The sequence below is a fragment of the Microplitis mediator genome, chromosome 11 (assembly GCF_029852145.1).
Source record: "Microplitis mediator isolate UGA2020A chromosome 11, iyMicMedi2.1, whole genome shotgun sequence".
NCBI lineage: Eukaryota > Metazoa > Arthropoda > Insecta > Hymenoptera > Braconidae > Microplitis > Microplitis mediator.
Window position 1 is genome coordinate 20212124 of NC_079979.1, and position 24425 is coordinate 20236548.

Below are 24425 nucleotides of genomic sequence, written 5' to 3' on the forward strand. Positions count from 1 at the left end.
TAAGGCTCAAGCTCTGCTACAGAGCCAGGGTGGGGGTAATGTTTCATTACTCGGGCCTCGGCACTCGGTTATCATCGGGACAGTTCGTTTCTCGTGCGCTAGTGTAGATGTGGACGATGTGTGCAACAGCAGCAGTGAGTACTTGAGCTAAAATTTTATTCTCGTAGTTGACTAGTATCAAGTAAAGCAGAGTGGGGTCTAGTTGGGTGTTGGTGTTGGGTAGGAAAGCAACAGAGAGCAAAGAGCTGAACCTTAGCAGCAGTAATCAGCAGCAGTATTGGTCTCTCTGTTGGTTGATTTGCCAGAGTTTCATTTCGTAACGGGAGAGTTGGGTGTGAACGTTTATACACATTCTAAGTTCCCTATTTTTATTATTAATATTATAATAATAATTGTTAGTTTATTGTTGTTGTTATCACGATTATTTTAAAAGTAAAATAGTTAAAACGTGAGTGATTATTATTTTTTTAGTTTCGTTGTTATCAAAGTAAACGACAAGACGAGAAGTAGTAAAAGGTGAGTGAGTATCAGCGGCAATAAAAATTAAAAAGAGAAATATTTAAAAAAAAAAATAGTGGCTGTGCTGTGAAATCAGTGTGAGCGGTTTGCTAGCACACGCATCGGTCACGGTATTGGAATAGGAGAAACGAGAAAACTTAATCAAGATTTAAAAATATTACAACAGTACCGACAGCAATAACAATAATAATAAAAATAATAATTAAAAATCTCAAATACGCTGGAGAGATAATTTCTCGCTGTAAATTATGTGGGATTCTGTCGCAGGATTACAATCAGCCACACGTCTAGTCAGCTGACATATTGCGCCCTGCTACACCACAGTAGCCTTCGGTAAGTGTCGCAATTAAATTAATAAGCTTTACTTTTATTAAACCATCTGAAAATTTAACTATTTTTAAAAACCTCTAGAACCTCTGATAAAATATTCAAAAATTACCACGCAAACGTAGACGGTACGTCGGAGATCGATCCAGGTGATTTATCAATCTCGTGTCTTTATTTATTTAAACTAAAAAATAATAATAATCGGATTATTGCAGTTATTGTTCTTACGTTTAGTTCGTCACTACGTGCGTAATCATGATCCATTGCTGTGGGTGTGATCCAATCACAAAGCTTCTACACGAAATATATATTTTATTTCGCACAAAGAAACTACGCAATTGGAAGTTTGTATCGTGCGTGTGTGCGTATGCATTTGAATCTGTGTGTTAAATTATTATTATTTTTTTTTAGTTTCTGATGTGGACTTGACCCTGTATTATTTTTTTAAAATTAATTCCCACTCTATTACTCTTCAACGATACAAATTTCATCATTATCATCCTAAACTCGGCTACGACGTCGTCTTGGTTGTAGTAATTCTCCTCCACTTGCAATCGTCATTCTCGTCTTGGTTCGTCGATCAACGACGCCAGCGCCGAACATGAGAGTCTACTCACACGTTCTTTACAAATATATATATTTATGTGTTTGTGCTGAACCCCTATACGTTTATCTGTGTGCCTGTTATTCCCCTCTTCGTTTCACATATATACATATATAAACATATATGTATTAAATAAATGTGTTCCTTTCATTTGCTTACGCTCTGCTTCGGAGTAGAGTCTTCTCACCCTCACCTTCACCCTTACCATCATAAAATATATAACAGAAACTACGTTATATTACTGCAAGTAGATATACTGTAGTATAACACAATCTATCAACTAATATAACTCACAATACATATATATATGAAGTATAAATTCATACAAGACATTATCAAAGTATATAAACTCTAGATAATGATTATTTTGATCTAAAGGGTTAAAGTTATGATGGTTATTACTCATTGCTACTTGCCTTCATATCATCAGTGTATCATTACTCATAAAAAAAATATATATGCATATATATATGTATGTGTATCATTGGAAACTTATGTTTTACTTTCGTCACACTTTTACTCGCGCGTGGGTTCCCATTCGCCTCGATTCTCTTTCCCTTTCCTCCCTACCATGCCACGTTTCCACCTTCCACTGTTGTTTTTTTTCTTTATACTCATACTCATACTCATACAGTAGTACTTTTACAGTAACTACATAAATATATGATACAACATACACAGTTTTAATTATCAACCTATTTTCGAGGCTATTTTACTCATTAGCAGATGAGTACTCAAAAGTTACAACTAAAACTTGTACTCTTGCATCATAAATTTTATTAAATTTCATAAACATATATAATATATGAGTAGTAAATTTTAAATTAAAGAAACTATTGCACACAAAATATTCATTATCTCAATGGCTCACATGAGCACTTTATTTTGTTGTGATAATTTAAAAGAAACGTACGATAATTTATTTTTGAAATAATTTTTATTTTTCACGTGAGTCAATAACACCAACGGGTGTTTTAAAATACGATGAATTGTCAGTAAACTTTAACAAAGCCCAAATTAAATACTAAACAATTATTTACTTATTTATTATTATTACTCTTACTGATAATGATAACAATAAAATCATACGGCAAACGTACGTGCAACGTGACATTGATAACAAATACTCAAAATATACTTCTTAATCATTGAGTATTTAACAAAAGATATCAATACAAACTTATTATTTATATTTTTATCCAACACTCGGTTTAAATATTTTTTAATTGCTCATATTGACACAATTTTTTTTATTTTAATTACTTACTATTAATTACTAATGACATTTAACATTTTTTATAAATTTAAAAATTACTAAACTCAATGAACCAATTACGTAAATTCATTAATAACAATTTCAATAATTGTAATTATATTAAATATATGACATATTTTTTTCCACTGGTTTGCTGACAAGTTTAAAGAATTGAGACATTTAAATTAATGTGCAATAATTAAAAATGTTTGAACGTGTCCTTGATACTCAGGTTATTATTCGGATAAATTTATATGTTTATATATATATATATATATATTATATTATATGTCCTTCATATGAACAAGACATATTATTATAGAGTGACAAGTAAAGCGAATAGAGCCTATCTCATCGTCCTTCGCACAACCTTTGTTTCATCGGTTGGTTTGGTTTAAACGCAAGCGAATATACGTCACTGTTTTCTCAATCTCAGTTCTGTTGTGTCCCAATCTAAAAACACGCTGATCAGCACCCAGCTACAACACATATCAACATATATCTATATGTATAAATAAATATAGTGTTGAGAGTTTAAAAAAAAATATGTATGACCCATGTACACGTGCGATGTTGAGTTTAAAAAATACTACTCTTTATTAAACACTAAATCCTTGGAGCAGTACCAAGTCTTGGTACTGTATTTCCGGTTTTTCTACAAAAAGAGCTAAATATATATTTTGAGAATTAAATTGCTGACAAAGATTAATTTTTTTTAATTTATAATTATTATGATGCTCAGTAGACATGACAATTTTTGTTTATGAGTTTGAATGTAGCAGACGTCAGATAAATTTTATTTTAAATTATTAATCAATAGAATAAATAATTAATAAGATAAAATTTTGAAAAATGCGCATTAAAAAAATTTATGATACTGAAGTTAGCAGACGTCTAATAATTTTTGGATTTTTTTTAGACAATAAACCATAAAAAAAAATATTTAAAAAAATTGCACCTGTAGTTTTCAAAATTTTCTACATGTGCATATTTTTATTTTATTTTTTTGCAATTGATTTGTTGAGAAACAAAAATTCAAAAATTTTTAAATGTCTGCTAACTTCAGGATCATAAAAATTGTAATTAATAAGTGCATTTTTTTAAGTATTTATAATTTTAAATTTGTCTGATGTCTGCTAAATTCACACTCATTTTCAGTTTAAATTGTCATCAGATAATTTTTAAAAATTCATCACGGATTTTTAAAAATTGTTGCCTGAGTATTTACGTTCATTAAAAATAAATAAATGTTTTAATTACTGCTACTCTAAGTATCATTATTAATTATCAAAAGTAATAACAATTGTGCTCTGTTAAATTAAGGTCATTGTTCTCACGTTGCTCCAGATGTCAGATTAATGAACTTCATTGACAGATAAAATAATAAATTTTTAAAATATTCGTCTTTTAATTTTCTCTGAAAAATATAAACAAAATCAACTCTAAAGTTTTCAAAATAGTCTGCAAAAAATTTGTCATTGAATTCAACAAATAAATTTTTATTTTGCCAGGGAAATTCAAAAAATTTAAAAAACAAAAAGTTGAATTGTCTTTAGTTGCCCAGTAATATTTGATATTTAATTTCTAACAAATAAATAAATATATATATATATATATATATATATATATATATATATATATATATATATATATATATATATATATATATATATATATATATTAATAATAAAACTAAGTTTGTTATTTATCACAGGCTTGTCCTATTCTTAATTTACATTAAAAAGACGAAGCCCTGAAAATAATGACTCTGGAGGCCATGTGACAGCGCACAATACGCACTGCGCATGCATTACACACAATTTAAATATATACTAGCGCCATCTCTAATCTTCCCCTTCCTCAAAATATATACATATATAAATATATATTTACCACAAAACTAAATCTCTTCTCTTCTCTTTTCTTTAAAATTTCTTAAAAATACGATTTTTATATTTAACAAAACAGTGAAATTAATAAAAAAAAATAATAATGATTACAAGGTTAATGATCCGAGTGATTAAAATAAATAATAACAATAATAATAAAGTAATAACGGTACTTAGATAGGTGTACAAAGTCGTCTTGAATATGAATGGGTCTTAAGGTCGCCGTTGCGCGCTCGCCCATCGGTGATTTGACACAGAGTAGGAACTACTGGTACGTAGTGCGGTCTTTTGAGGGTGAGGAGTAAAGAGGGGAGGGTACAGAGTACTGAGCATGGAGCATGGAGTAAAACGGTCGCCGTCATGAAAACATTCGGCCGTCGTCGTCGTTGTTGTTCTTCCTCCGTCCTTGCTGGCTCTACGGAATTCAACAAATATCGAACGCCTCCTTTCTGTGTATTCGGACACGACGACGACGGCGAGTTTTAATACGTGATCGTCGTCGTAATTATTATTTTTTTATTATTATTGTTATTTATTTATTATTTTTATTTTATTTTATTATTATTATTATTTTGTTTTTTTTTATTATTATTTACCTCGCAACGAACAAAATCCAGTGACGGTGATAAAGCCACATTCAATTTAATGGACAGAGGTGAAGTGAGCCAACGGGTAAAGTGTCGAGACATAAAGATACGCCGCGGGGAAATCCTCGTTCTGTCCAACCCGTGGTTTTTTTTTAATACTTACCTTTAATTATAGTGCGAGTGAGACAGTGATAGCTGAGAGTAATGAAGAAAGACTAATATCTGATTGAGTTTAAGAGAGTGAGCCAGCAAACAGACAGTAAAATTACACTAGAGAGAGAGAGAAGGAACGAGATCTAGGGAGAGAGGGAGAGAGAGAGAGAGAGAGTGAGTGTGAATTTTAATTCTGTGTATGATAACTAGGAGATCGGATAGACGGGGTTTAATCGTCGACCGTGTGTTAATATTCTTCCGTGGTACAGAACATGGGACTGAAAGCCAGAGCTCGGTTTAATGCTTGAAAGCACTCGAACTCCATGTTGTGCATCGGTTGCAACACTATATTGCGTACTCAAAAGTGAGTGATACCATTATATCCACTGAGTATTTAATATTATTATTGTTATTGTTATTATGCTTTGTAGCGAACCCTACTGTCATGGTCATTGTGTCCGCGGGGTGAATTAACTTAAAATTATGTAAATAAGCTGCCAAGCCCCGTTGGTAAAACGCGAGAAGTAGGAGTAAAAAAATAGAAAAAGAACAAAAATACTGATCCATCTATTCACATCAACACACTACATATTTATATATCTTTACTGTCAACATGATAACTTTCTTTATCATTCTCTCTTTCTCTCTGCTTTTATCTGTACTTTTTTTTTTTAAATTAATGATGCAGAATTGCGATACTGAAAATAGCAGACGTCAGAAATTTTTTTTTTACCAATAATGGATCTAAAAAAATTTTAGTAAAAAAATAATAATTGGTGATGAAATTTTTATTTTAATATTAAAAATTTTCCGGTGTCTGCTTTCACTATCGTCAATATATTTTTATCTGTCATAAAATATGACTTTTGGCCGAGTCTTGAGACTATGGATCTTTGGGTATATATTTAAAGCCCAATATAAATTACTGATAAAAGCATTGAGATAGAAACAATATATATAAATATATAAATTTATTGATACGTATTTAATTTAAAAATATTAAATAATAATAATTATTATTTTTATTGTTTCAGGTAAACGTAAAGTGACAGCCAGTTGTGGACAAACGATTGACGCACGAAATACCATAAAAATTTAAACAAACCGAGGATACTGCAATTTAATAAAATAAAACAATAAGCGAGATAAAATAATAAATAAATAGAGACTATTATCTAAATCAACAAGTTGAGAGTTGAGTTAATAAACGTAATAAATAAATAAATAAATAAAAATGGAGCGTGAGTCAAACCCGATGCAGGCATTGTGTCGCAGCGGCTGTGGATTCTATGGCTCACCAGCCACCGATGGCCTTTGCTCTCTCTGCTTCAAAGAGAACCTCAAGAAGAAACAACAACCCCCTGTCTCTGCGGCAACTGTCTCAGCCTCACAAACGGTATCCGGCAACTCCGGGTCGCTGCAGAGTTTCAGTAGTCCAGCATCTGCGGGTACCACTGCCCAGCCTACCATTCCCACAATTCCACAGTCCACGACAGATTTGTCAAGTCCCAAAGAGGTAACACACTCTTACTTTTATTTTAAATTAATATCACTCATTGAATAATAATCAAGATAAAAAAAAAAGAAAAAAAAAAAAAAAGAAAACGCAGTTTGGAATATTTATTCATTTATATAAATTAAATTAAATGATTATCATTTGTCATGGTTTCGCAAATAATTATTTTCTATAAAGATTTAAATTCCAGTTGTATTATGCGCTCTGGCGATGGTTCATCTGATGAGAAACCAGTAAATTTTTTTTTTTCATTTTTAATTAATTAATTATTGAGAGATATTTTTTAAAAATTAATTAGTAACTTTTAGTAAAAGGTTATTAAGTGACACGTGACATTTAAATTAATTGAATAAATATATTTATTAATTACTTTAAATTGCTGTCATTTGGAGTCTGTATTTTATCAATTATTAATTATTAATTATTATTAAATTAACAGGTAAATAGGGACGAACAGGAAGCTGAAGGTGGAGTAAGTGGCGGGGCAGCTGAAGGTTCGGTCAGCAGTGGCGACACGGATGACTGCTTTGATGGAAAAGAGACTGACAAAGAATTCAAAAAGAAGAAAAATCGTTGTGTTGTATGCCGCAAGAAAGTTGGCTTAACTGGTAAGTTAAATAACAAATAACAATATATGAGACATCACACGCCCCATCAGACAGCTTTTTTATCTGCGGATTTATTTTTACTAAAAGACGAGTCAGTAATAAATTTAATGAAATTTTTTAATGGGATTCTGCGTGTAATTTCTCATATTAATATATAATAAATATATATGAATTGATAAATAAAATTTAAAATAATTTATTATTTTTGTTGCTGAAGGATTTGAATGCCGCTGTGGTGGATTATTCTGCTCTGTGCATCGATACAGTGACAAACACGATTGCAAGTTCGATTATAGAGAAATGGGTGCCCAAGAAATTCGGCGTAACAATCCAGTTGTTGTTGGTGAAAAAGTGCAAAAAATTTGAACTATTTTAGTGTGTAGTCGTTGGGAAAATGGTTATAACTATATAAACAAAACAAAATATTATAATAATTAAATAAAAAAAAAAAAATACAAAAAAATACAAAAAAAAAATTATAAAAAAAATAAAAAGAAAAAAAAATTAAAATTAAGCATGAAAATAACGAGATAAATTATCTGGCAGCTGATTGCACACTGGGAATGGGATATGATTAATAATAATAATTAATAAAAAATTAATACATGAAATGTATGAATGCACAAGTGATTGATTGTAAAGGTTTGCTGGGAGAATGTCATTTTAAAAAATGGTTATGATTATTATAAATAAATAATAATAACAACAATTAAAAAAATAAATGAACATTCAGTGTATTTTGGATGTGGGTAGACAAAGTAATTAAACAAAAAATTTTAAACAAAATTCTATATGTATGTACGTGTGTAAGAATGAGTAAATTAAAATATGAGTGTCAGTGCCATGTCGGATTGTCATCTGAGTTTTAAAATGCGAAAAAAAAACATCTGGTTAATTGCTGCCAGTTTACTATTATTATTATTATTATTATTATTATTATTTTATCTATCATTATTATTATTATCTATTATCTATTATTATAATATTATTATTATTATAACAGCTATGGTTTATTATTATATATAATAATTATTAATTTACTTAACAGAAAATCATCTGAAAATAGGTAAATTTAAAAAGGAGTTATATTTAAGTAGACTAAATTCCTGGTGCAGTCAGTCAGTCAGAAGTTAATCTTGTTGAAGAAGGCAGTCGATTGGATCCAGTCGAGGAAGCCGAGCTATGCGCGAAAAAATGTTTTCTCTTGTATCAATTATTATTATTATTATTATTATTATTATTATTATTTTTGTTTCTATATATATTTAGTAAAGGGAGTGTTGTTTAGGCAATGACTGACGTTGATGGGTGATCACAATTATAGATTAATTGGTAGTCTAATAACTATTAAGTATATTAGCCGATTGATTCATAAATAATGCAATGAAGTATAAGTAGTAACTGTGTGTTTATGTCCAATCTCACGAAGAATATAACGAGCATTATTACTCATTAAAAAACAAAAAAATGTTTTAAATTACATGCGAATGCTTATTTACGCGAATTAAATACCGAGTTTTTTTTTTTATTTTTTTTTTTTTTTGTAATTGAATAATTAAAAATTTATTAAATTAAATAAATGACAAAATGATAAAAGATATTTAAAATTTAAAAATAAAACCCTTGGCTTGCCAAATGCAGTACGTTCAGCGTATTGTCATTGCTTGGAACTGCAATAAATAATTTTATTCAATGATTTTTGTTTACACAATTGTTAGAGTGTTAATTATTATTAATTATTACAATTATTATTATTATTAATATTATTCAATACTTTTTGATTTTTTCTTCCTTGGCTTTAGACTTTTTTTTTTTTTTTTTTTTTTTAAATTGTAACATTAAATATTTTTATTTAATTACTGAGATTCGTGTGTTCCGCCCACGATCATTTTGAAATAAAAATCCTGACGTAAAAAAAAAAAAAAAGAAAAAATGCTGGGAATAAAAGAAGAAATTAAAGTAATGAGTAGTTGAAGCAGTTTTATTTCATCATATTGATGAACATAATCGATGTAACGTAAAAAAAAAAAATTATAATTAATAATAATAAATTAAGATAATTTTTTAAACTTAATTACACAAGCTGGTTGGTTATTTATTAATAATAATTATAGTATTATGTGTAAACCAACTAGATGGCCGGGATTGAGATCGTGGACGGAGTACTTACGCCTTGGCTCAGTTGCTTTAAATATTTTTTGCTTACATATTATTATTATTATTATTACTAGTGGTAAAGAACCGTTTCGTGAAGCTAATTACTAATAACTTGTAATTTAAATTGTCATTATCGTTTTATTTAAATGAAAAATATTTAATTATTAAACGTTCAATTATTACTAATAATAATTTTTAAACTCATCTTAATATAAATGCTTTTTATTTCGCTCTTGTTAATTTTTTAAAATTACAATTAATATTTTACATCAATTAGTTCAATTGTTTACTTGTAAAAAAAATGAAAATGAGGGGTATTCATTTTAGATTTTCGTGATTATAGATAATGGTCGACGTCTTCCTATAATTATTAATTTTCACATCCTGAAAATGATGTTAATTTACGCTGTCCTTGAATCTACTAGAAAAAAAATGAAAAAAAAAAAATTCGTTATAATTTACTATAAGATATAATTAATAAATAAATAAATTAATAAATTAATTAAACATTAATGTAAATAGGCTGAATACTTACGGTATCGAAATATAATTACACAAAATATTTGTTATTTTATAATTTTTTCGTTCATAGCACCATCGATAATAATAATTATTACATTATAATTAAATTAGTGTAAAATCAAATACAGTCCAGGCCTTATATATTATCATTGTGTAGACAATATATATATTAATATATATTATAATTATAAATTGCAATAAATAACGATCGCTGTTTCCAGATTATTAAATATTTCGCGAATTATGAAACGCTTTTGACACAGTGGTAACTTGATATATTAATTAAAAGAATTATTATAAATAAATATACTTATAAATATGAAGAAAGATAAATATATAACACGTGTGGGAGAGTGCGCACATAATAAATTTATCAGGTCTTTATCTTATTTTAGGCATAGCATATTTTTCTAATATCACAATATCGATAAAAGCCTTGTTTGATATTTACCGTACGATTTAAATAAATATTAAAATTAATACGTGAATAATAATAATAATAATAATAGTAATGATGATATGTAGTAAGAGATTATATAAATATTAACTATACGTATGTATGTACACTAGGCAACAAAAAGATGAAGATAAAAAAATTAACAACAAAAACTAGCGTTTGTACTTCGCTGACCACAAGGACGTAATGATGCTTGCAATTAATAACTTTAATTGATGTCAAGTTGCGGGTGCCATACACGGAGAAATCATTCTTGTTTAAAATGCTATCAAGTCGTATTAGAGCCAGATCATGATGGCTACCTGACGGAAATTGTAGTAAACACATGGAAAAATTACTACGTCCATAGTAAAATTCTCCCTGATTACAGTAATTTGTAATCGTTGTCAATTCGGGTGACCAATTTCAAAACGGAAGACTTCACTGGAACTAAAAAATCGATTTGGAAAAATTTTTATTACTGTGTTTTGAAATTGGGCAGCCGTATTTTACTGTGGACAGTAATTTTTACTTGTGTACGGAGGCATTACTCTTGTATGGAATTCTATGGCACCTGCTACGTGACGTAAACAATTAATGTCATGTTTATATTTAAAAATCATAAATTTATCGTCAGTAGAAAATCTCTTGCTACTTTTTAATCTGAAATTTCAACCCGGTCTGGGCAGAAACGATCTGCGATGACATGACCCCCGACTAGTTGCTAATTGGTACGAAATTTCAAACGTCATTAGGTTCGTGTGTCAAAATTTTACTTCATCCGACCTCTGGAGTTAAATTTGAGATTTTTTACTGACTTCGCGATAAAAAAAAATTTACTGCACTATCATTAAGATCCGCGTGATATAAAAAACGATAACGAATTTTTATTAGTACCGCACGTTCCCTTAAAAATTTTCCTACACTAGCAATTTTAAAAAATATAATAATAGTTACATCTATATTTATATATATATATTAAAAGACTAATAATATATTAATAATAAAATCTACAAATCCGAATTCCAAGTACCCTACAAAAAATAAATGTAATTAATACAAATTACGTTTAATAATCAACTTAAAATACAAAAAAAATATATATATAAAATGACAAACAAATTTTTTGAATGATAGCTACAGGAGCCAATTTATATATTTATTTTTAAAATTTAAATAGCATTATGAATGTAATAACAAATATTATTTAAACTCTATATAAATTATCCAATGATATTTAAATTCATAATTAGTATTAGGCGTTTTAAATTTTAAATTTCATCACAATATGAGTATCCATGAGTTACGATAACAAACGAAATTTAAAAGCCAAGGAAACATAAATATATACATGTATATATTTATATATTTTTACCTTTGTCAACATTGAGCACTCGTACGACATACGATTGCGCGTAAGATTCTAATCAATTAATCAATATTAATTTTTCCACATGGCATTCGTTGCTAGTTATCCCAGAAAGACTTAAGACACACTAATAATCATGTAATAATACAATAATTGCTCAAATGTACAATATTTACTAATTGTCTCATTTGTTTGTGAATTAATATGTCTCTTTATTTTTATTAATTATTTTTTTAAATGACATACGCGAGCTTTAAAGACTTAACGTCAAAGACATGCATGCAGCAGCATGAACTCTTACAAATAAGTTCATTCAAACGACGTCCAATGTATTGACATGTGTAATTTATTATTATCATTATATATGACTAGTACTTAGTACTCGTTTTTGACATTACGACGTTGAGTATTACCTTTAGATGTACTAGTAAAATACTTTTGTATGTTACGTCCGTTAACGATTAATTGTTGCTGTTCACTTCTGACAAGGCCCTGGACTGTCAGCGGTGGAGTTGAAGCCGGAGTAAGTATCCCTAGATCATTGTCATCGCATTCAATTGTGTCTGCTTCAGTGAGTACTGATTTAATGTAACCGTGATCTTCAATTGCTGAGACTTTGACTTTTGTTGCTGATGAAGAAGAAGCAGAAGACGATGAAGATGAAGGCGAAACCTTTAAAGAAATTTTAGTATCTCCAGAGCAATTACCAGCGACATTACTTTCAATAACAGAGATTAAATTGTCGTATTCACTTCCAGTCTTGATAAATGATTTATTCGGTAATTTTATTTGTAATCCTGTGGCGTTGCAATTGTGCTGAATTGCGGCATGATTTTTTAGGCCGTACGTTGTTTTGTAACTCTTACCACATGAGCACTTGAACGGCTTGCGGACCCTAAAATAGTTATCGTATAGTTCTTTGTGTCTGGTTTGTAGAATAAAAAAAAAAAATAAATAAAATAAATAGTGAAGATTAAGAAGTAAAAATAAAAATGTCAGTAGACTGTTGGTGGTGAATAAGAAGAATATAATGAACGTACTTGCCGTTGTCTCTATGACCATTTTTAGAATGATACTTTATCCCATTGACATTTTTATAACGCTTTTTACATCCAGGTACTGGACAAACGAATGGCTTGTCCGTGTTATTATTGTTCTGATTGATTATTGTTTGACCGACAACCCTGGGAATAAGAAGCGTATAATCGAGTGGCAGGTGATTCTTTCTTCTTAAGTAAGCGCTCCGCTATGCGCCCCAGTACCTGCTCCCATATCGTAGAATGTAGTCCGATGAAAACTCTTCGGATGTCGCCCACGAGTCATTGCTGTCCTCTGGTCCACTCGTCAGGTCTTCTCCTTCCTCGGCTTCGCTTCCTTTAATTTTTAATTTTATTTCTCCATTACCCGGATCATATTCCAGACTTTGCTCCTTTGTTGGCAAATAATTTGCCCAAATATTAGAAAATAAAATAAAAGCTACCTGTTGGCGTGACATTTTTACACTTGGACGTCGAAATACTTGATTTGTTTCTCGTCAGTGTTTTTTCTCTGGCTGCATCGGTGAGGAAACGTAGAGCATAACTAAGTGGTATACATTGTGGCTGCTGCTGTTCGAACTGTTCGACGACAAGTGGATCATAGTCTATTTTAAAATAAATATAAATGTTTTATTTCATTTAATTATCAACTGTCAAGTGTCAATTGCTAATTACTGATTATTTAAATTTATAAAATACGCTCGTGCCCAGATAACCTCCAAACTCTACCACAATAATAATAAAAAAATTTAATTAATAATTAATAACAGCTTAAATAAATATGATAATTACAATAATTATAATAATTAAGTTAATTACCGATATGCGTTTCTTCAATATGTTGAATTAAATGTCCCAAACTTTTGAATGTTAAGCCGCAAGCATTAAATTTACAAACGTTCAACATAAATACGGCCATATCAATGATAAGTTTGAGGTGACAGTCAAGTTGACGATTGAATAATTACTCTGTAAAAAAAAAATTATAAATTAAATACACTGACAGCTGTCAATAATTTTAAATAATTAATTGAGTGATTGAATTACAGTGCAACTAAACTGTCACCAATGGATTCAAATTTAAAAAATGATCTTCAGATGTCAAGTAATTGGGATTTATTTTGACTTTTTATTGTAACCCGATGAACTTCGGGTGATGTTCGGGTGAGTTCGCTGCTGCTCGGGTGGTCGATAAAGTGACCCAGGGTGTGGTAAGTGGTGAATAAAAGTCTCGGCGGAAATCCTCGTATTCCGTTGGCTAGAGCTCTCTGATAGGTCCTAGGGAACCTCACTATCAATTCTCGTCTTCACCAATTCAACATTCCAAAAGCCGGGTCCTCTTTCCTGTTCCTCGACACTGCTCTTTGGTAAGTCACCGCCTGTTGTACTGGCAAGTGAGTAATAAAAATTTATAAAATATATATTGTCAGTGAATTTATAAATATTTAATTAATATCAGTACGTGTCGTGATTATTTATTTAATTAAGTTCCTATTAATGACAATAATTATTATTTCTCATAAATTTATTAATCTATTTAGTGGAAAAAATGAATCTAGATTTAAACGGAAATGAATCTTTGGTTCGGCCATTTTATGCTGTGCCGACAACTCGCATGGACTTACGTATTCACTTAAGAAATTTTATCACTAATTTTTTTATAAATCATTGATAAATATATTTATTAATTAATATATAACTCATTACTAGTATTTCATTGTAATTATTCACGTGAGTTATTAATTTACGTTACGTAACCGCTGACTGATGATTTATCCGAGATATTAAATCAGAAATTTATGATAACTCGTAACGCGGCAAATCTAGAGGCAGATAAATTTATAATTCCCGGTTGTAAAAAATATATATTGTTTTATTGTTTTAGGCATTTGAATCAACAAGACATAAAACTAAAACAAACAACGTCAAAATGTTCGCCTGCACTCGATTCATTGCCCCAGTTGCCAGATCGGCTGTAAGTAGTTTTTAAAACTTTTTTTTTTATTCCAAGTGCCCTATAGTGGCCTAGTGTAACGCGGTTACATAATGCCTTCTATCGGCGCACGAAAAAGAAAAATATATATGTATATAGATGTATATAATTTTTGAAATTTGAATTATTTCAGTTAGTCGCCAGTAGCAAAAGCTACGTACGTCCACTCAGCAGTGGAGTAATCAACCAAAGTCAATCCCTGCAGGAAAGCCAGAGGCAAACTCCAGCTTGTTTGGTGAGTATCCACGAGTACTTGAAAACTAACCAATTGCATAATGAGGCTCATGTTATATAACCAGTCTTTGGTTAGTTTTATTGATTTTAATATTAATCAATTAAACTTAAGTTATTTTTATGTTTACGAATGATCAGTGCACTGGCAATCACTCGACAATTGATAATTAATCTGCAAATAAATAATTTTGTTTCAGTCCCCAGTGATCCGCAGCTTCCAGACCTCCGCGGTAAGCCGTGACGTCGATTCAGCTGCCAAATTCATTGGCGCTGGTGCTGCTACCATTGGAGTAGCTGGATCTGGTAAATAAAATATAACATAATTCATAAAATCTCAAAAATTTCCCAACTAAAACAATACACTGGTGTCTTATGCAACAATTACATAATCCTGATTTTATTTTCGTTCATATGACAATTACTGATGACATCTTGCAGGGATTGGCATTGGGCTAGTATTTGGATCATTGATAATTGGTTACACACGAAATCCTACCCTTAAAAATCAAGTTTTTACATATGCAATCCTTGGTTTCGCTTTATCCGAAGCAATGGGTCTATTTTGTCTGATGATTGCTTTCCTTTTACTGTTTGCATTCTAACCATCCACTCACAACTATAATCCAGTCCTTCATCAGTTAATCCTTCAATCAGTTAAATCCTCAATCAATTAATTCATATATTTATTAGTAATTTTTTATTATTATAGACATTTAATGAATAAATTAAAATTCTAGGTGCCGGAATTGGATCAGTATTCGGTTCATTGATAATCGGGTACGCAAGAAATCCATCACTTAAACAGCAGCTCTTCTCATATGCCATCTTGGGATTCGCCTTGTCCGAAGCCATGGGTCTTTTCTGTCTTATGATGGCTTTCTTGCTCTTGTTCGCCTTCTAAGCCGTTAATCCTCCATACGAATTACCGATAGTTTTAGTGCGTCACTGCCAAGGCAGCGTCATCTTGCTTGCAAAATAGTTTGACGACGACTGTCTATGGTTCCAAGGGAGTCCATGAAATTATTAAAGCCGATGACTCTTGGTAGTACTGGTTGGAGCGCGACGGTGCAACAATTCATTAATAATAATAATAATAACATCAACAATTTATAAAAAAATAAATATAATAAATAAATAAAATAAACACGGGGCTACTGATTTATTTTATTGATAACAGCTCAATAAAATAATTGCGAGCCGTTGCGAATCCATCCAGTGGCTCGTAATCATTTCATGGCCTACCGACTCATGTAGCATAACTCACATTGTTATAAAGTTATTAAATTTCAGTGTACTAATATTTAAACAAAATATGATAATTATTAACCGATTAGAAGGTTTTATTGTTTAAAAAAAAATATGCTAATTGTCGACGTCAGTTTGTATAATTTTGCATACTATGCAACACCACGTGCGCGCTCATATAATCAATTACTTTAATTATTAATAAAAAATTATAAATATTATTATTATTATTATTATTTCATTGCGTCGTACGGTTTTAATGTTAATTACTATTAATTATTAATTATTATTTTTAAACAAAGTAATAAATAAAGCTCATTTGTTAACTTTAAATGATTCATCATTGTTAAACCGTCGCGTACGCACCTTTTTGCGGTAACTCTGAGAGGAATATGTACAGTAAAATCGAAAAAAATAAAATAAACATCCAGTCGTACGAAAAAAATAATATATATTTATATTAATTACAATTATTAATAATTATAAGTAATTTTAACAACAATCCTCACCTGATATCCGCTCATCTTTTCAAATAAAACAAAATTAGCAGCCTGCAGTCCTTACAAGACTGATTTTGTTGATGGATTTTTAAGTCTTGTTACTCGTTGGTAATTGAAAATTTTTGGAAATACAATTTTGAAAAAAGTTTTAGTGGAAATAGTAAGCGGTAAAATAACAATTTCGCTTTACGGGTCCCATGAGGGCGTATCCTAGCAAAGGCATAAAGATGTAGAAAAAAATTCTTTTTTGCCAAACGATTCATTTTTTTATCAAAAAGTACAAATTTTAATTTTGATTTTATATACGCGCTTATGTTCACGGAACAGACACCCGAAGTCATAAAGGCGTAAAAAAATTTTGTTTTAGAGTTTCTTTTATATCCTTACGGCTCCTGGTACCAACCCCAGCAGCTGTAAGTGCGCGTAAAAAAATTCAAAATTGAAATTTGCATTCTTATGCTTACAGATAAAAAATCTATCGCGGTAAAAAAAAATATCACAACTTCATGGCAACTACAACGCGATATATTAAATTAGAAATCTTATAAAAAAAAAATTGAAGCCATAAAATACTAACTTGAGGTTTTTCCGATACTAGCAAATTTAATTTATTTTATTAAAAGTTACGGTTTCAAAATTTTTTTTACTCGAGTTTCTATAAATTTTTATGAAATAAAAATCTGGACCATAAAACAGCAGAGATAAATTAATTTCTCTAAAAAAAAAACAATTTTTTCTTAATATAAATAAATCAGGGTTTTATTTAAATAATTAATTAAATAAATACTTAAATACAATTGTCTGATTTTATTAAATCAATTTGTTATTTAATACACAATTAAATTCGCTAGGTTGTGACATTACTACTGACAGGCTCTCCAATATTATTAGACGGCAAGACATTGAGCTGCTGGAGTAGTCCTTCGCGTTCCCTGAGACTTGCCCATGCCTTGTCCTGTTCTTTTTTAGTCAAAGGCACTTTCCGTTGCTTGGACATGATCAGTTTATTGTAATGCTCAACAACTTCGTTATCAATAGCGCTTATTTTTCGTTTCAGTGCTTGTCGTTTGCTCTCCTCCTGGGCGAGACTCAGCAGCCGCTTCAGCTGGACCACGTTGTGACTAGATAATGTCAGTAGGTCTTGCTGACAGCGTTTTATTTCAGCAAGTATTTCATCGTCCTCTTGGTTCTTTCTGTGTGAGTCTGGCTCGAGGATGCCCTGTTCCACCAACTCCTTGTGCATGCGCATCTCGAGGTTCATTGAATTTTGAATGGTGAGGTCGCGTAGCACTGGCGGGTCACCCTCTCGGAATACTTTATTATCACTATTATTTGGAACGTAGACATTTTCTTCCATCAATGCTGACACCAGTCGTTGGGTCAATGGTCCAGCGATACCAGTTGTCTTTTTATCAACTTTGGACATCAATGCAGACACGTCCGTACGATTTTTTTTCTTATCACGATTAAGATTTCCCGCTTCTTCTTCTTGGAGTAAATCATTGTGTGCCCACGTGTAGCTGTAATGTCTTCCCAGAGCAGGAATTTTTTTGAACTCACCAAGATCCGAGTGGGTCGCTATCAGTTCCTCCAATAATTTAATATCATCTGGCATTATATCAGCACAATAAGGATCAACAGACGCCCAAAATTTATTAGTAGTGTCATTTTTCGGCAGCAATAATTTTGGTACGTCTGTTTTTGAACCTTCGACTCGGACAATTTCATGAGGATTTGGTACGATTTGATTTGCGGAATTACCAGCAGCCAGAGCTTTGGCTTTCAACAATTTCGTTGACAAAGGCGACTGTCCCTTGAAATATGTGTCCTTTATTCGTGACTTTTCATCCCGTAATTTTTTTTCAAACGACAAACCTTTGCCGCTTTTTGATCGTTTATCGCGTCGTTCCTCAGCGGAAGTCAAACACGTTATCTCTTCTTGAAGCAAGCGGCTTCTTACCACCACTGATGACAGCAGAGTCTCCAACTCCAGCTGCAGGGTATCCAAGTCTTCCATTCCAACGCTGTCTTCATTTGTTCGTTGAAGAATACTCGTGTAACGCGGTAGTAATTTACTGTTCTCTGATACTTTTATCACTGACAGCGCAAATGACATTTCCACGCTATCAGAACTAGTGTCTGCTGTTTGTACTGGTGCCTGTGATTTATTATCACGAATTTTTACAGGTGTCTTTTTAACATTTAGTTTACCTTTCCCCGACATGATTCACTTGACAGTTTTTATTTTTTTCTAAAAATATAACAAATTCATCAATCAGCCAATAAATCAATTAATTAATTAATTAATCAACTAAATTCTAATTAATAATCATTGTCTATTTATTTATCAAATTACAATTAAAACAGATGTATCACTTGATTTAAGGTTATGACGTCTGCATTTCTTGTTTCAATCAGCGAAATTTCAAAATTTATTTGCTAAATAAATTTCAAATATATTTTATTAATTTAATTAAATTATCTAATTATTAAATTAACTATTTAACACAAATTATTATTTGTTTATAACAATTTTATTGGGGGGTGATTTTTAACGAGCAAAAACCAATTTATCTGACAGCTCACGACCCGCCATTTTGAATTAAAAAATTTAGCGGGAAAATTTAAACTTTTAAAAATTGATCTCAGTGATTTAATTAATAGAATATGAAATATTTATTATATTATTTATACACAAAGTCATTAGCCTAAAATATACTCTACATATTTTTATTTATTATTATTCTAATATATTTATATTATTTAGTTTAAGCTCTTGTTCGTAAGCTAAAGCGCGGTTGTATTGTGAAAAGAAACGTTTTCCATGTTCAAAGCTAGCAATCATTATGGCACAAGCTGGTGCTACTTTGATAATTCGTGGTGTTAGTCCAGTAAAAAGACCCTGGATTCCATTTTGACTATAAATTCTTTTAACAATATTTGTAAAGCTGCTTTTATTATTACTTCCTGGTTTTTCTAAACAATAAATAAATAAATAATTAATGATACTGACATTAGCAGACACACCTGACATTTTTTTTATCCACAAGCAGGCAGTGTTACAATTTTACTCACAACATCTCTTCTTAAGGGAAGAAGCTACAAATCTACTCAGCCTCAACTGTACTTACAGTTTTTTTTACTCAGGTTTAACTCTACTGTTGTATCTTTACTCAGCTTCAACTAGACTCAGCGACAACTTTACTCAGCTACAACTCTACTCACAAAAAATTGCCATCTTATCGATAGGCTAAAATACGTGAGTAGAATTGTAGCTGAGTAAAGACACAACTGAGTAAAAAAAACTGTGATTAGAGTTGAGGCTGAGTAAAGTTGTGAGTGAGGAGAGCTGTAGCTACTTCCCTTGAGTAGAGATATTGTGAGTAGAATTGTAACACTGCTCACAAGCAAATAAAATAATTTCCGAAGAAGGTAAAAGACCTAGTACCCGATCAGGGAATTAGTACCCGATCACTCCATGTATTTTTATATCCATATTTAGTAAATATAAATATAAAAATACATGAGTGATCGGGTACTAGTTTCCTGATCGGGTACTGGGTCTCTTACCTTCTGCACACAACTGTTTAAAAAATTACTATTATTTGTTTTTTATTAATATTTAATAAAAAAATAATGAAATTGACAGTTGTCTAGAAATTACTCTGATAATTACCAGTATAAATTCTTTTTTCTCCCATTTCAATTTGCTGGTGAGTCTTAACAACATCAAAAGGAATCGTCAAAAATGCTGCGATCTGTTTACATAAAAATATTTAATTAAAATAATTGACTTGATAATTAATTATCGTACTAAATTTTTTACTTACGGAACCAGCTAATGCGCCAGCCATAAAATTAAAGGAAAACGTATGTTGTGTAGGTGGGATAATTTTTTTGATAGCTTCATAATTACACCAATAAATAGCACTAAATGGTACGTCACGGAATAAAGTTGAGCTCAAACCCATCCATAGTCCTGATACTCCGCCATATTTGACAACTGTTTTTAATCCTTCCCCGATTTCTAAAGACAATAAATTACCACATACTTACTGCGTCCTTTCCAAGTGATAATAAAAAATTAAAGAAATAAATTACCTCTATAACTTAATTTCTGAGATTGCATCTTAGTCCTAATGAGTTCCAATGGACTAACCAACGTCGCAGCCCAAATTCTAGCTGTGCCTCCCGCCAGAATCGGTATCCAAAAAGGCTGTTCTTTATGCAAAGCATCTTTATTAAAATTTCTATTATAATAATCCTTTAGGTTCAATCGTAATTGCTCGTAAGACACAAAATATACAACAGTCGCAGGTACAGCGAGGACGAGAGTCGGACTCAGTCCACTCCACAGTGAAAAAAATCCTTCCCGTTTTGAAATTTTAACCAGCGCGTCCTTTAAAATTAATAATAAATTAAATAAATAATCATGATTATGAATAATATAATAAATTAGCTCACAATTGTTCCAGTAAATTTTCCATTTTCTCTCATCCAAGCTGGCAACTTTCCATTGCACGGACACAGATGATCCATCAACCCATTGCAGTACACAAAACATTTATTTGATAACATGGCTTTTTGTTGAGCTTGCAATCGTGTTTTGACGACATCCAACGGTGTAACTAAAATATTTAAATACTTAAATTAATTATTTATCAAATAAATAAATAAACAAAAAAAAAAAAATTACCAAATACTGAAGTAACAAGTGCACCAGTACATGATGCAATCATTTGTTGATAAGGTTTTATACGGTATTTAGGATCATCACAATCCACTTCCGTTGACTTTACACCAGCACTCATTGTAATTTATTTAATTTAAATATTTAACTAAAAGAAAAATTTATATTTCACCGGATTGGGTAATAAATATCACGAGCTAAAAAAACAAATGTCATTTAATAAATTCATGTTACTGTTATTATTATTGAATGTATTATTATTTCCTTAATATATATCAAGAAGGTTAATCACAATATGAGTGGTAATGTACAATAACAGTCTAATACATACCGCAAAATAAAAAAAATAACGATGGCGATGGAGGAATAATTCCGTGCATGTGATTCAAGATGACTGACAGTTGAGATGATTTAATTATCTACATGTATGAGTAAATATTAATAAAGTGATAAATTTATTTGACTAATTATCAAAGAAGTAAAAATAACCATATGATTAATTAAATATATATAAATTTGTTTATTTTTTAAATTGTTATTATTATTTTTTTTTTGAATTCAAAGAAAGATAATTTTTGAAAATTTATCTGAAGGGTTCGGTGATAAAATTACCTGGCTATTGATAGAACAGCAGAGGATGTGTTTTTATTTTGATTAAATTTTTTGGAGGTTAATGAGCCGCATTTAATTAGTATAGAATTTTATTGACAGACTGCAGCACGCATTGGAATTAAAACATCAAATTTTTTATTCAAACTTTCCCGCGGATTTTTTCAAATGCGCGCGCGCGGCATCTGGCGGTTTGTTTTAAAACCTCGTATTTTTCTAACCTCGTAGAGTTTATTATTGTTATCAAAGTTGTTTTTTTTAAGAACAGGATAATTTAATAAATTAAAATAATAATAATAAATTTAATTACAGTACGATAATATAAACATTTGTTTTTATTGAAATGGATAAAAGTAATAAGCAGTAAGTAGAAATATTTATATTTTGTAATTATATTCTATTTATAACTTAATGATAATGTTTTTTTTTTAATTAATTAATTAACTAGATATGGTCTTATTGTACCGAAGAAAGCGCAATTATCAGCACCAAAAGCAGGAAATGTCTTTGGAGATGACGATGACTCTGACAAAGAAGATTGTGGAGTTAATTTTGTTCAAAAAGCATTGACAGCTGAAGGTGAAAAAATTCGTGTTAAAAAACAGACTAAATTGAATATGCAGAAGGCACTTGATGATGATCCGACTATTTATCAGTACGATGAAATTTATGATGACATGGAACGAGCTAAGAAAGAAAAAGTCGTTAATGTTACGAAGGAAGCCAAGAAGCCAAAGTATATTCACTGTATATTGAAGGCTTCTGAACGTAGAAAGCGGGAACAGGAGCACAGGATTGAGAGAATGGTCCAGAAGGAACGCGAAGCTGAGGGTGAAATGTTTGCTGATAAAGAGAGTTTCGTTACTTCGGGATATCGCGCAAAGTTGGAGGAGTTCAGGAAAATGGAAGAGGAAGAAGAAAGGATGGACAGACTGGAGTCGATTGGTGACGTTACTAAGCAGCAGGACATGTCAGGATTTTATCGTCATCTTTATTCGCAGACTGTTGATAAAAAAGATAAGGGTGAGGATGAAGAAGCTAAAGATGAGTCGGAGTGTCAGGAAGAGGCTGGCAAAGCTGAGTCAAATATTGACCAGGATGAAGATCTCGCAGTTGACTCGGACTCTTCTAGAGAATACCAACCAATGGAGTCGGACTCTGATCATGAAAAAGCCGTCGACGCTAAAATAAATACTAAAATAGCTTCGGCTTCACGCAAACGTCAGTACAGAGCCAGGAATATTAAAGACTCGGATGAAGAGTCTGATGAAGATGATGATGATGATGACAAGGAAAGTGCGCAGAAGGCTGAAGAGAAAGATGAGTCCCAAGCTGAGCCTCCAGCTGGAAAAACTCAGAATGTTAAGATTGAAAAAACCGATAACGGGACAGTCGAAGATAAAAAGCCAGATGTTAAATCGGAAAATATTAAAACTGATGGATTGTCTAAAGACAAAGTCGCTGAGGAAGAGAAAATAATTAAAGTTAAAGAAGAAAAACCCAAAGTGTCTATTTGGGAAAAGAGGACCGTGGGAGAGGCTTACGAGGCAGCTGTACAGCGATACTACGCGCGCAAAGCGCTTCGGATGTCTAGTTAATTAAATAAATTATAAATGATACTGAAGTTAGCCGACGTCAAATAATTTTTAGATTTTTTTTTAAAATATAAATAAAAAAAAAAAAAAGTATTTTTAAAAATTGCACATATAGTTTTTTGAATTCTCTACATGTGCATTTTTTTAGTTTTTTTTTTTCTTCATAAATTTGTTGTAAAAAAAAATCCTAAAATTATCAATTGTCTGTTGACTTCAGGATCATAATTATAAGTACTGTATATAATAAGTAATTAGTGATTAGTATTATACCCTTTTAATACTTAAAGTATTTTATTTTTTTGACAGCTACTTATACTTAAGCTGCTGGTAGATGTCACAGTAACCGGAATAAAGATAAAAATTTAAACAACGTTTATTTTATTACTATTTTAGATTAATTATTATAAATGTCATGTATTTAAATTATTATTTCATATAAAAATTAATTGTGATGATAAATGGTACTGGAAATAGTAGACAACTTTTTTATTTTTAAAAATACAAACTCCATATCAATAAAAAAATTTACAGACCTCTGATTTTCAGGGTCACGATTATAAGAAATTTTATTTTTTAAAAT

General features: G+C 30.7%; 6 protein-coding genes across 12 annotated transcripts; 3 read left to right on the top strand and 3 right to left on the bottom strand.

Moving 5' to 3' along the window:
* The first annotated feature begins 157 nt into the window (after nucleotides 1-157).
* LOC130677111 (AN1-type zinc finger protein 6) lies at nucleotides 158-8176 on the top strand. 3 transcript variants are annotated; one of them, XM_057483710.1, is made up of 5 exons: nucleotides 158-394; nucleotides 472-852; nucleotides 6369-6850; nucleotides 7290-7458; nucleotides 7676-8176. In XM_057483710.1, exons 3-5 carry the CDS (start codon nucleotides 6569-6571, stop codon nucleotides 7822-7824), a joined length of 600 nt encoding a protein of 199 aa, XP_057339693.1. In that variant the 5' UTR covers nucleotides 158-394; nucleotides 472-852; nucleotides 6369-6568; the 3' UTR covers nucleotides 7825-8176. The 3 variants fall into 3 exon arrangements, with proteins under 3 accessions (XP_057339693.1, XP_057339692.1, XP_057339694.1); XM_057483709.1 differs by having other exon boundaries at nucleotides 158-852; XM_057483711.1 differs by lacking the exons at nucleotides 158-394; nucleotides 472-852 and adding an exon at nucleotides 5535-5698.
* On the bottom strand, nucleotides 7845-14156 carry LOC130677109 (juxtaposed with another zinc finger protein 1). 2 transcript variants are annotated; one of them, XM_057483706.1, is made up of 6 exons: nucleotides 14027-14156; nucleotides 13799-13948; nucleotides 13423-13584; nucleotides 13205-13316; nucleotides 12983-13126; nucleotides 7845-12837 (listed from the first exon to the last, which is right to left on the bottom strand). In XM_057483706.1, the coding sequence occupies exons 2-6, from the start codon at nucleotides 13896-13898 to the stop codon at nucleotides 12318-12320; spliced, it is 1038 nt and encodes a 345-aa protein (XP_057339689.1). In that variant the 5' UTR covers nucleotides 13899-13948; nucleotides 14027-14156; the 3' UTR covers nucleotides 7845-12317. The 2 variants fall into 2 exon arrangements, with proteins under 2 accessions (XP_057339689.1, XP_057339688.1); XM_057483705.1 differs by having other exon boundaries at nucleotides 7845-12867.
* Nucleotides 14157-14217: 61 nt separating this feature from the next.
* LOC130677112 (ATP synthase lipid-binding protein, mitochondrial) lies at nucleotides 14218-16899 on the top strand. Of its 3 annotated transcripts, none has more exons than XM_057483713.1 (5): nucleotides 14218-14346; nucleotides 14865-14954; nucleotides 15106-15207; nucleotides 15404-15509; nucleotides 15944-16899. In XM_057483713.1, the coding sequence occupies exons 2-5, from the start codon at nucleotides 14910-14912 to the stop codon at nucleotides 16105-16107; spliced, it is 417 nt and encodes a 138-aa protein (XP_057339696.1). In that variant the 5' UTR covers nucleotides 14218-14346; nucleotides 14865-14909; the 3' UTR covers nucleotides 16108-16899. The 3 variants fall into 3 exon arrangements, with proteins under 3 accessions (XP_057339696.1, XP_057339695.1, XP_057339697.1); XM_057483712.1 differs by having other exon boundaries at nucleotides 14242-14373; XM_057483714.1 differs by lacking the exon at nucleotides 14218-14346 and adding an exon at nucleotides 14597-14710.
* Nucleotides 16900-17692: 793 nt separating this feature from the next.
* LOC130677104 (transcriptional adapter 3-B) lies at nucleotides 17693-19443 on the bottom strand. The gene is made up of 2 exons (XM_057483699.1): nucleotides 19308-19443; nucleotides 17693-19202 (listed from the first exon to the last, which is right to left on the bottom strand). The coding sequence occupies exon 2, from the start codon at nucleotides 19173-19175 to the stop codon at nucleotides 17799-17801; it is 1377 nt and encodes a 458-aa protein (XP_057339682.1). The 5' UTR covers nucleotides 19176-19202; nucleotides 19308-19443; the 3' UTR covers nucleotides 17693-17798.
* LOC130677108 (probable mitochondrial glutathione transporter SLC25A40) lies at nucleotides 19308-22396 on the bottom strand. The gene is made up of 8 exons (XM_057483703.1): nucleotides 22254-22396; nucleotides 21973-22060; nucleotides 21648-21838; nucleotides 21416-21579; nucleotides 21053-21350; nucleotides 20782-20978; nucleotides 20628-20709; nucleotides 19308-19927 (listed from the first exon to the last, which is right to left on the bottom strand). The coding sequence occupies exons 3-8, from the start codon at nucleotides 21760-21762 to the stop codon at nucleotides 19692-19694; spliced, it is 1092 nt and encodes a 363-aa protein (XP_057339686.1). The 5' UTR covers nucleotides 21763-21838; nucleotides 21973-22060; nucleotides 22254-22396; the 3' UTR covers nucleotides 19308-19691.
* Nucleotides 22049-24390, top strand: LOC130677107 (nuclear speckle splicing regulatory protein 1). Of its 2 annotated transcripts, XM_057483702.1 has the most exons (3): nucleotides 22049-22066; nucleotides 22563-22613; nucleotides 22699-24390. In XM_057483702.1, exons 2-3 carry the CDS (start codon nucleotides 22594-22596, stop codon nucleotides 23846-23848), a joined length of 1170 nt encoding a protein of 389 aa, XP_057339685.1. In that variant the 5' UTR covers nucleotides 22049-22066; nucleotides 22563-22593; the 3' UTR covers nucleotides 23849-24390. The 2 variants fall into 2 exon arrangements, with proteins under 2 accessions (XP_057339685.1, XP_057339684.1); XM_057483701.1 differs by lacking the exon at nucleotides 22049-22066 and having other exon boundaries at nucleotides 22454-22613; nucleotides 22699-24388.
* Nucleotides 24391-24425: the final 35 nt, after the last annotated feature.

Bases quoted from the DNA above. Each gene is read 5' to 3' on its own strand.
- LOC130677111 (XM_057483709.1), top strand. From the start codon at position 6,569: ATGGAGCGTGAGTCAAACCCGATGCAGGCATTGTGTCGCAGCGGCTGT. The intron at 6,851-7,289 runs GTAACACACTCT...TTAAATTAACAG, and splicing joins ATTTGTCAAGTCCCAAAGAG to GTAAATAGGGACGAACAGGA. The intron at 7,459-7,675 runs GTAAGTTAAATA...TTGTTGCTGAAG, and splicing joins CAAGAAAGTTGGCTTAACTG to GATTTGAATGCCGCTGTGGT.
- LOC130677109 (XM_057483705.1), bottom strand. From the start codon at position 13,898: ATGGCCGTATTTATGTTGAACGTTTGTAAATTTAATGCTTGCGGCTTA. The intron at 13,317-13,422 runs GTAGCTTTTATT...TAAAAATTAAAG, and splicing joins TAAAAATGTCACGCCAACAG to GAAGCGAAGCCGAGGAAGGA. The intron at 12,868-12,982 runs GTACGTTCATTA...TCTACAAACCAG, and splicing joins GGTCATAGAGACAACGGCAA to ACACAAAGAACTATACGATA.
- LOC130677112 (XM_057483713.1), top strand. From the start codon at position 14,910: ATGTTCGCCTGCACTCGATTCATTGCCCCAGTTGCCAGATCGGCT. The intron at 14,955-15,105 runs GTAAGTAGTTTT...GAATTATTTCAG, and splicing joins CCCCAGTTGCCAGATCGGCT to TTAGTCGCCAGTAGCAAAAG. The intron at 15,510-15,943 runs GTAAATAAAATA...TTAAAATTCTAG, and splicing joins CATTGGAGTAGCTGGATCTG to GTGCCGGAATTGGATCAGTA.
- LOC130677104 (XM_057483699.1), bottom strand. From the start codon at position 19,175: ATGTCGGGGAAAGGTAAACTAAATGTTAAAAAGACACCTGTAAAAATT.
- LOC130677108 (XM_057483703.1), bottom strand. From the start codon at position 21,762: ATGAGTGCTGGTGTAAAGTCAACGGAAGTGGATTGTGATGATCCTAAA. The intron at 21,580-21,647 runs GTAATTTTTTTT...TAAATATTTTAG, and splicing joins ACTTGTTACTTCAGTATTTG to TTACACCGTTGGATGTCGTC. The intron at 20,710-20,781 runs GTAAGTAAAAAA...TTATGTAAACAG, and splicing joins CTGGCGCATTAGCTGGTTCC to ATCGCAGCATTTTTGACGAT.
- LOC130677107 (XM_057483702.1), top strand. From the start codon at position 22,594: ATGGATAAAAGTAATAAGCA. The intron at 22,614-22,698 runs GTAAGTAGAAAT...TTAATTAACTAG, and splicing joins ATGGATAAAAGTAATAAGCA to ATATGGTCTTATTGTACCGA.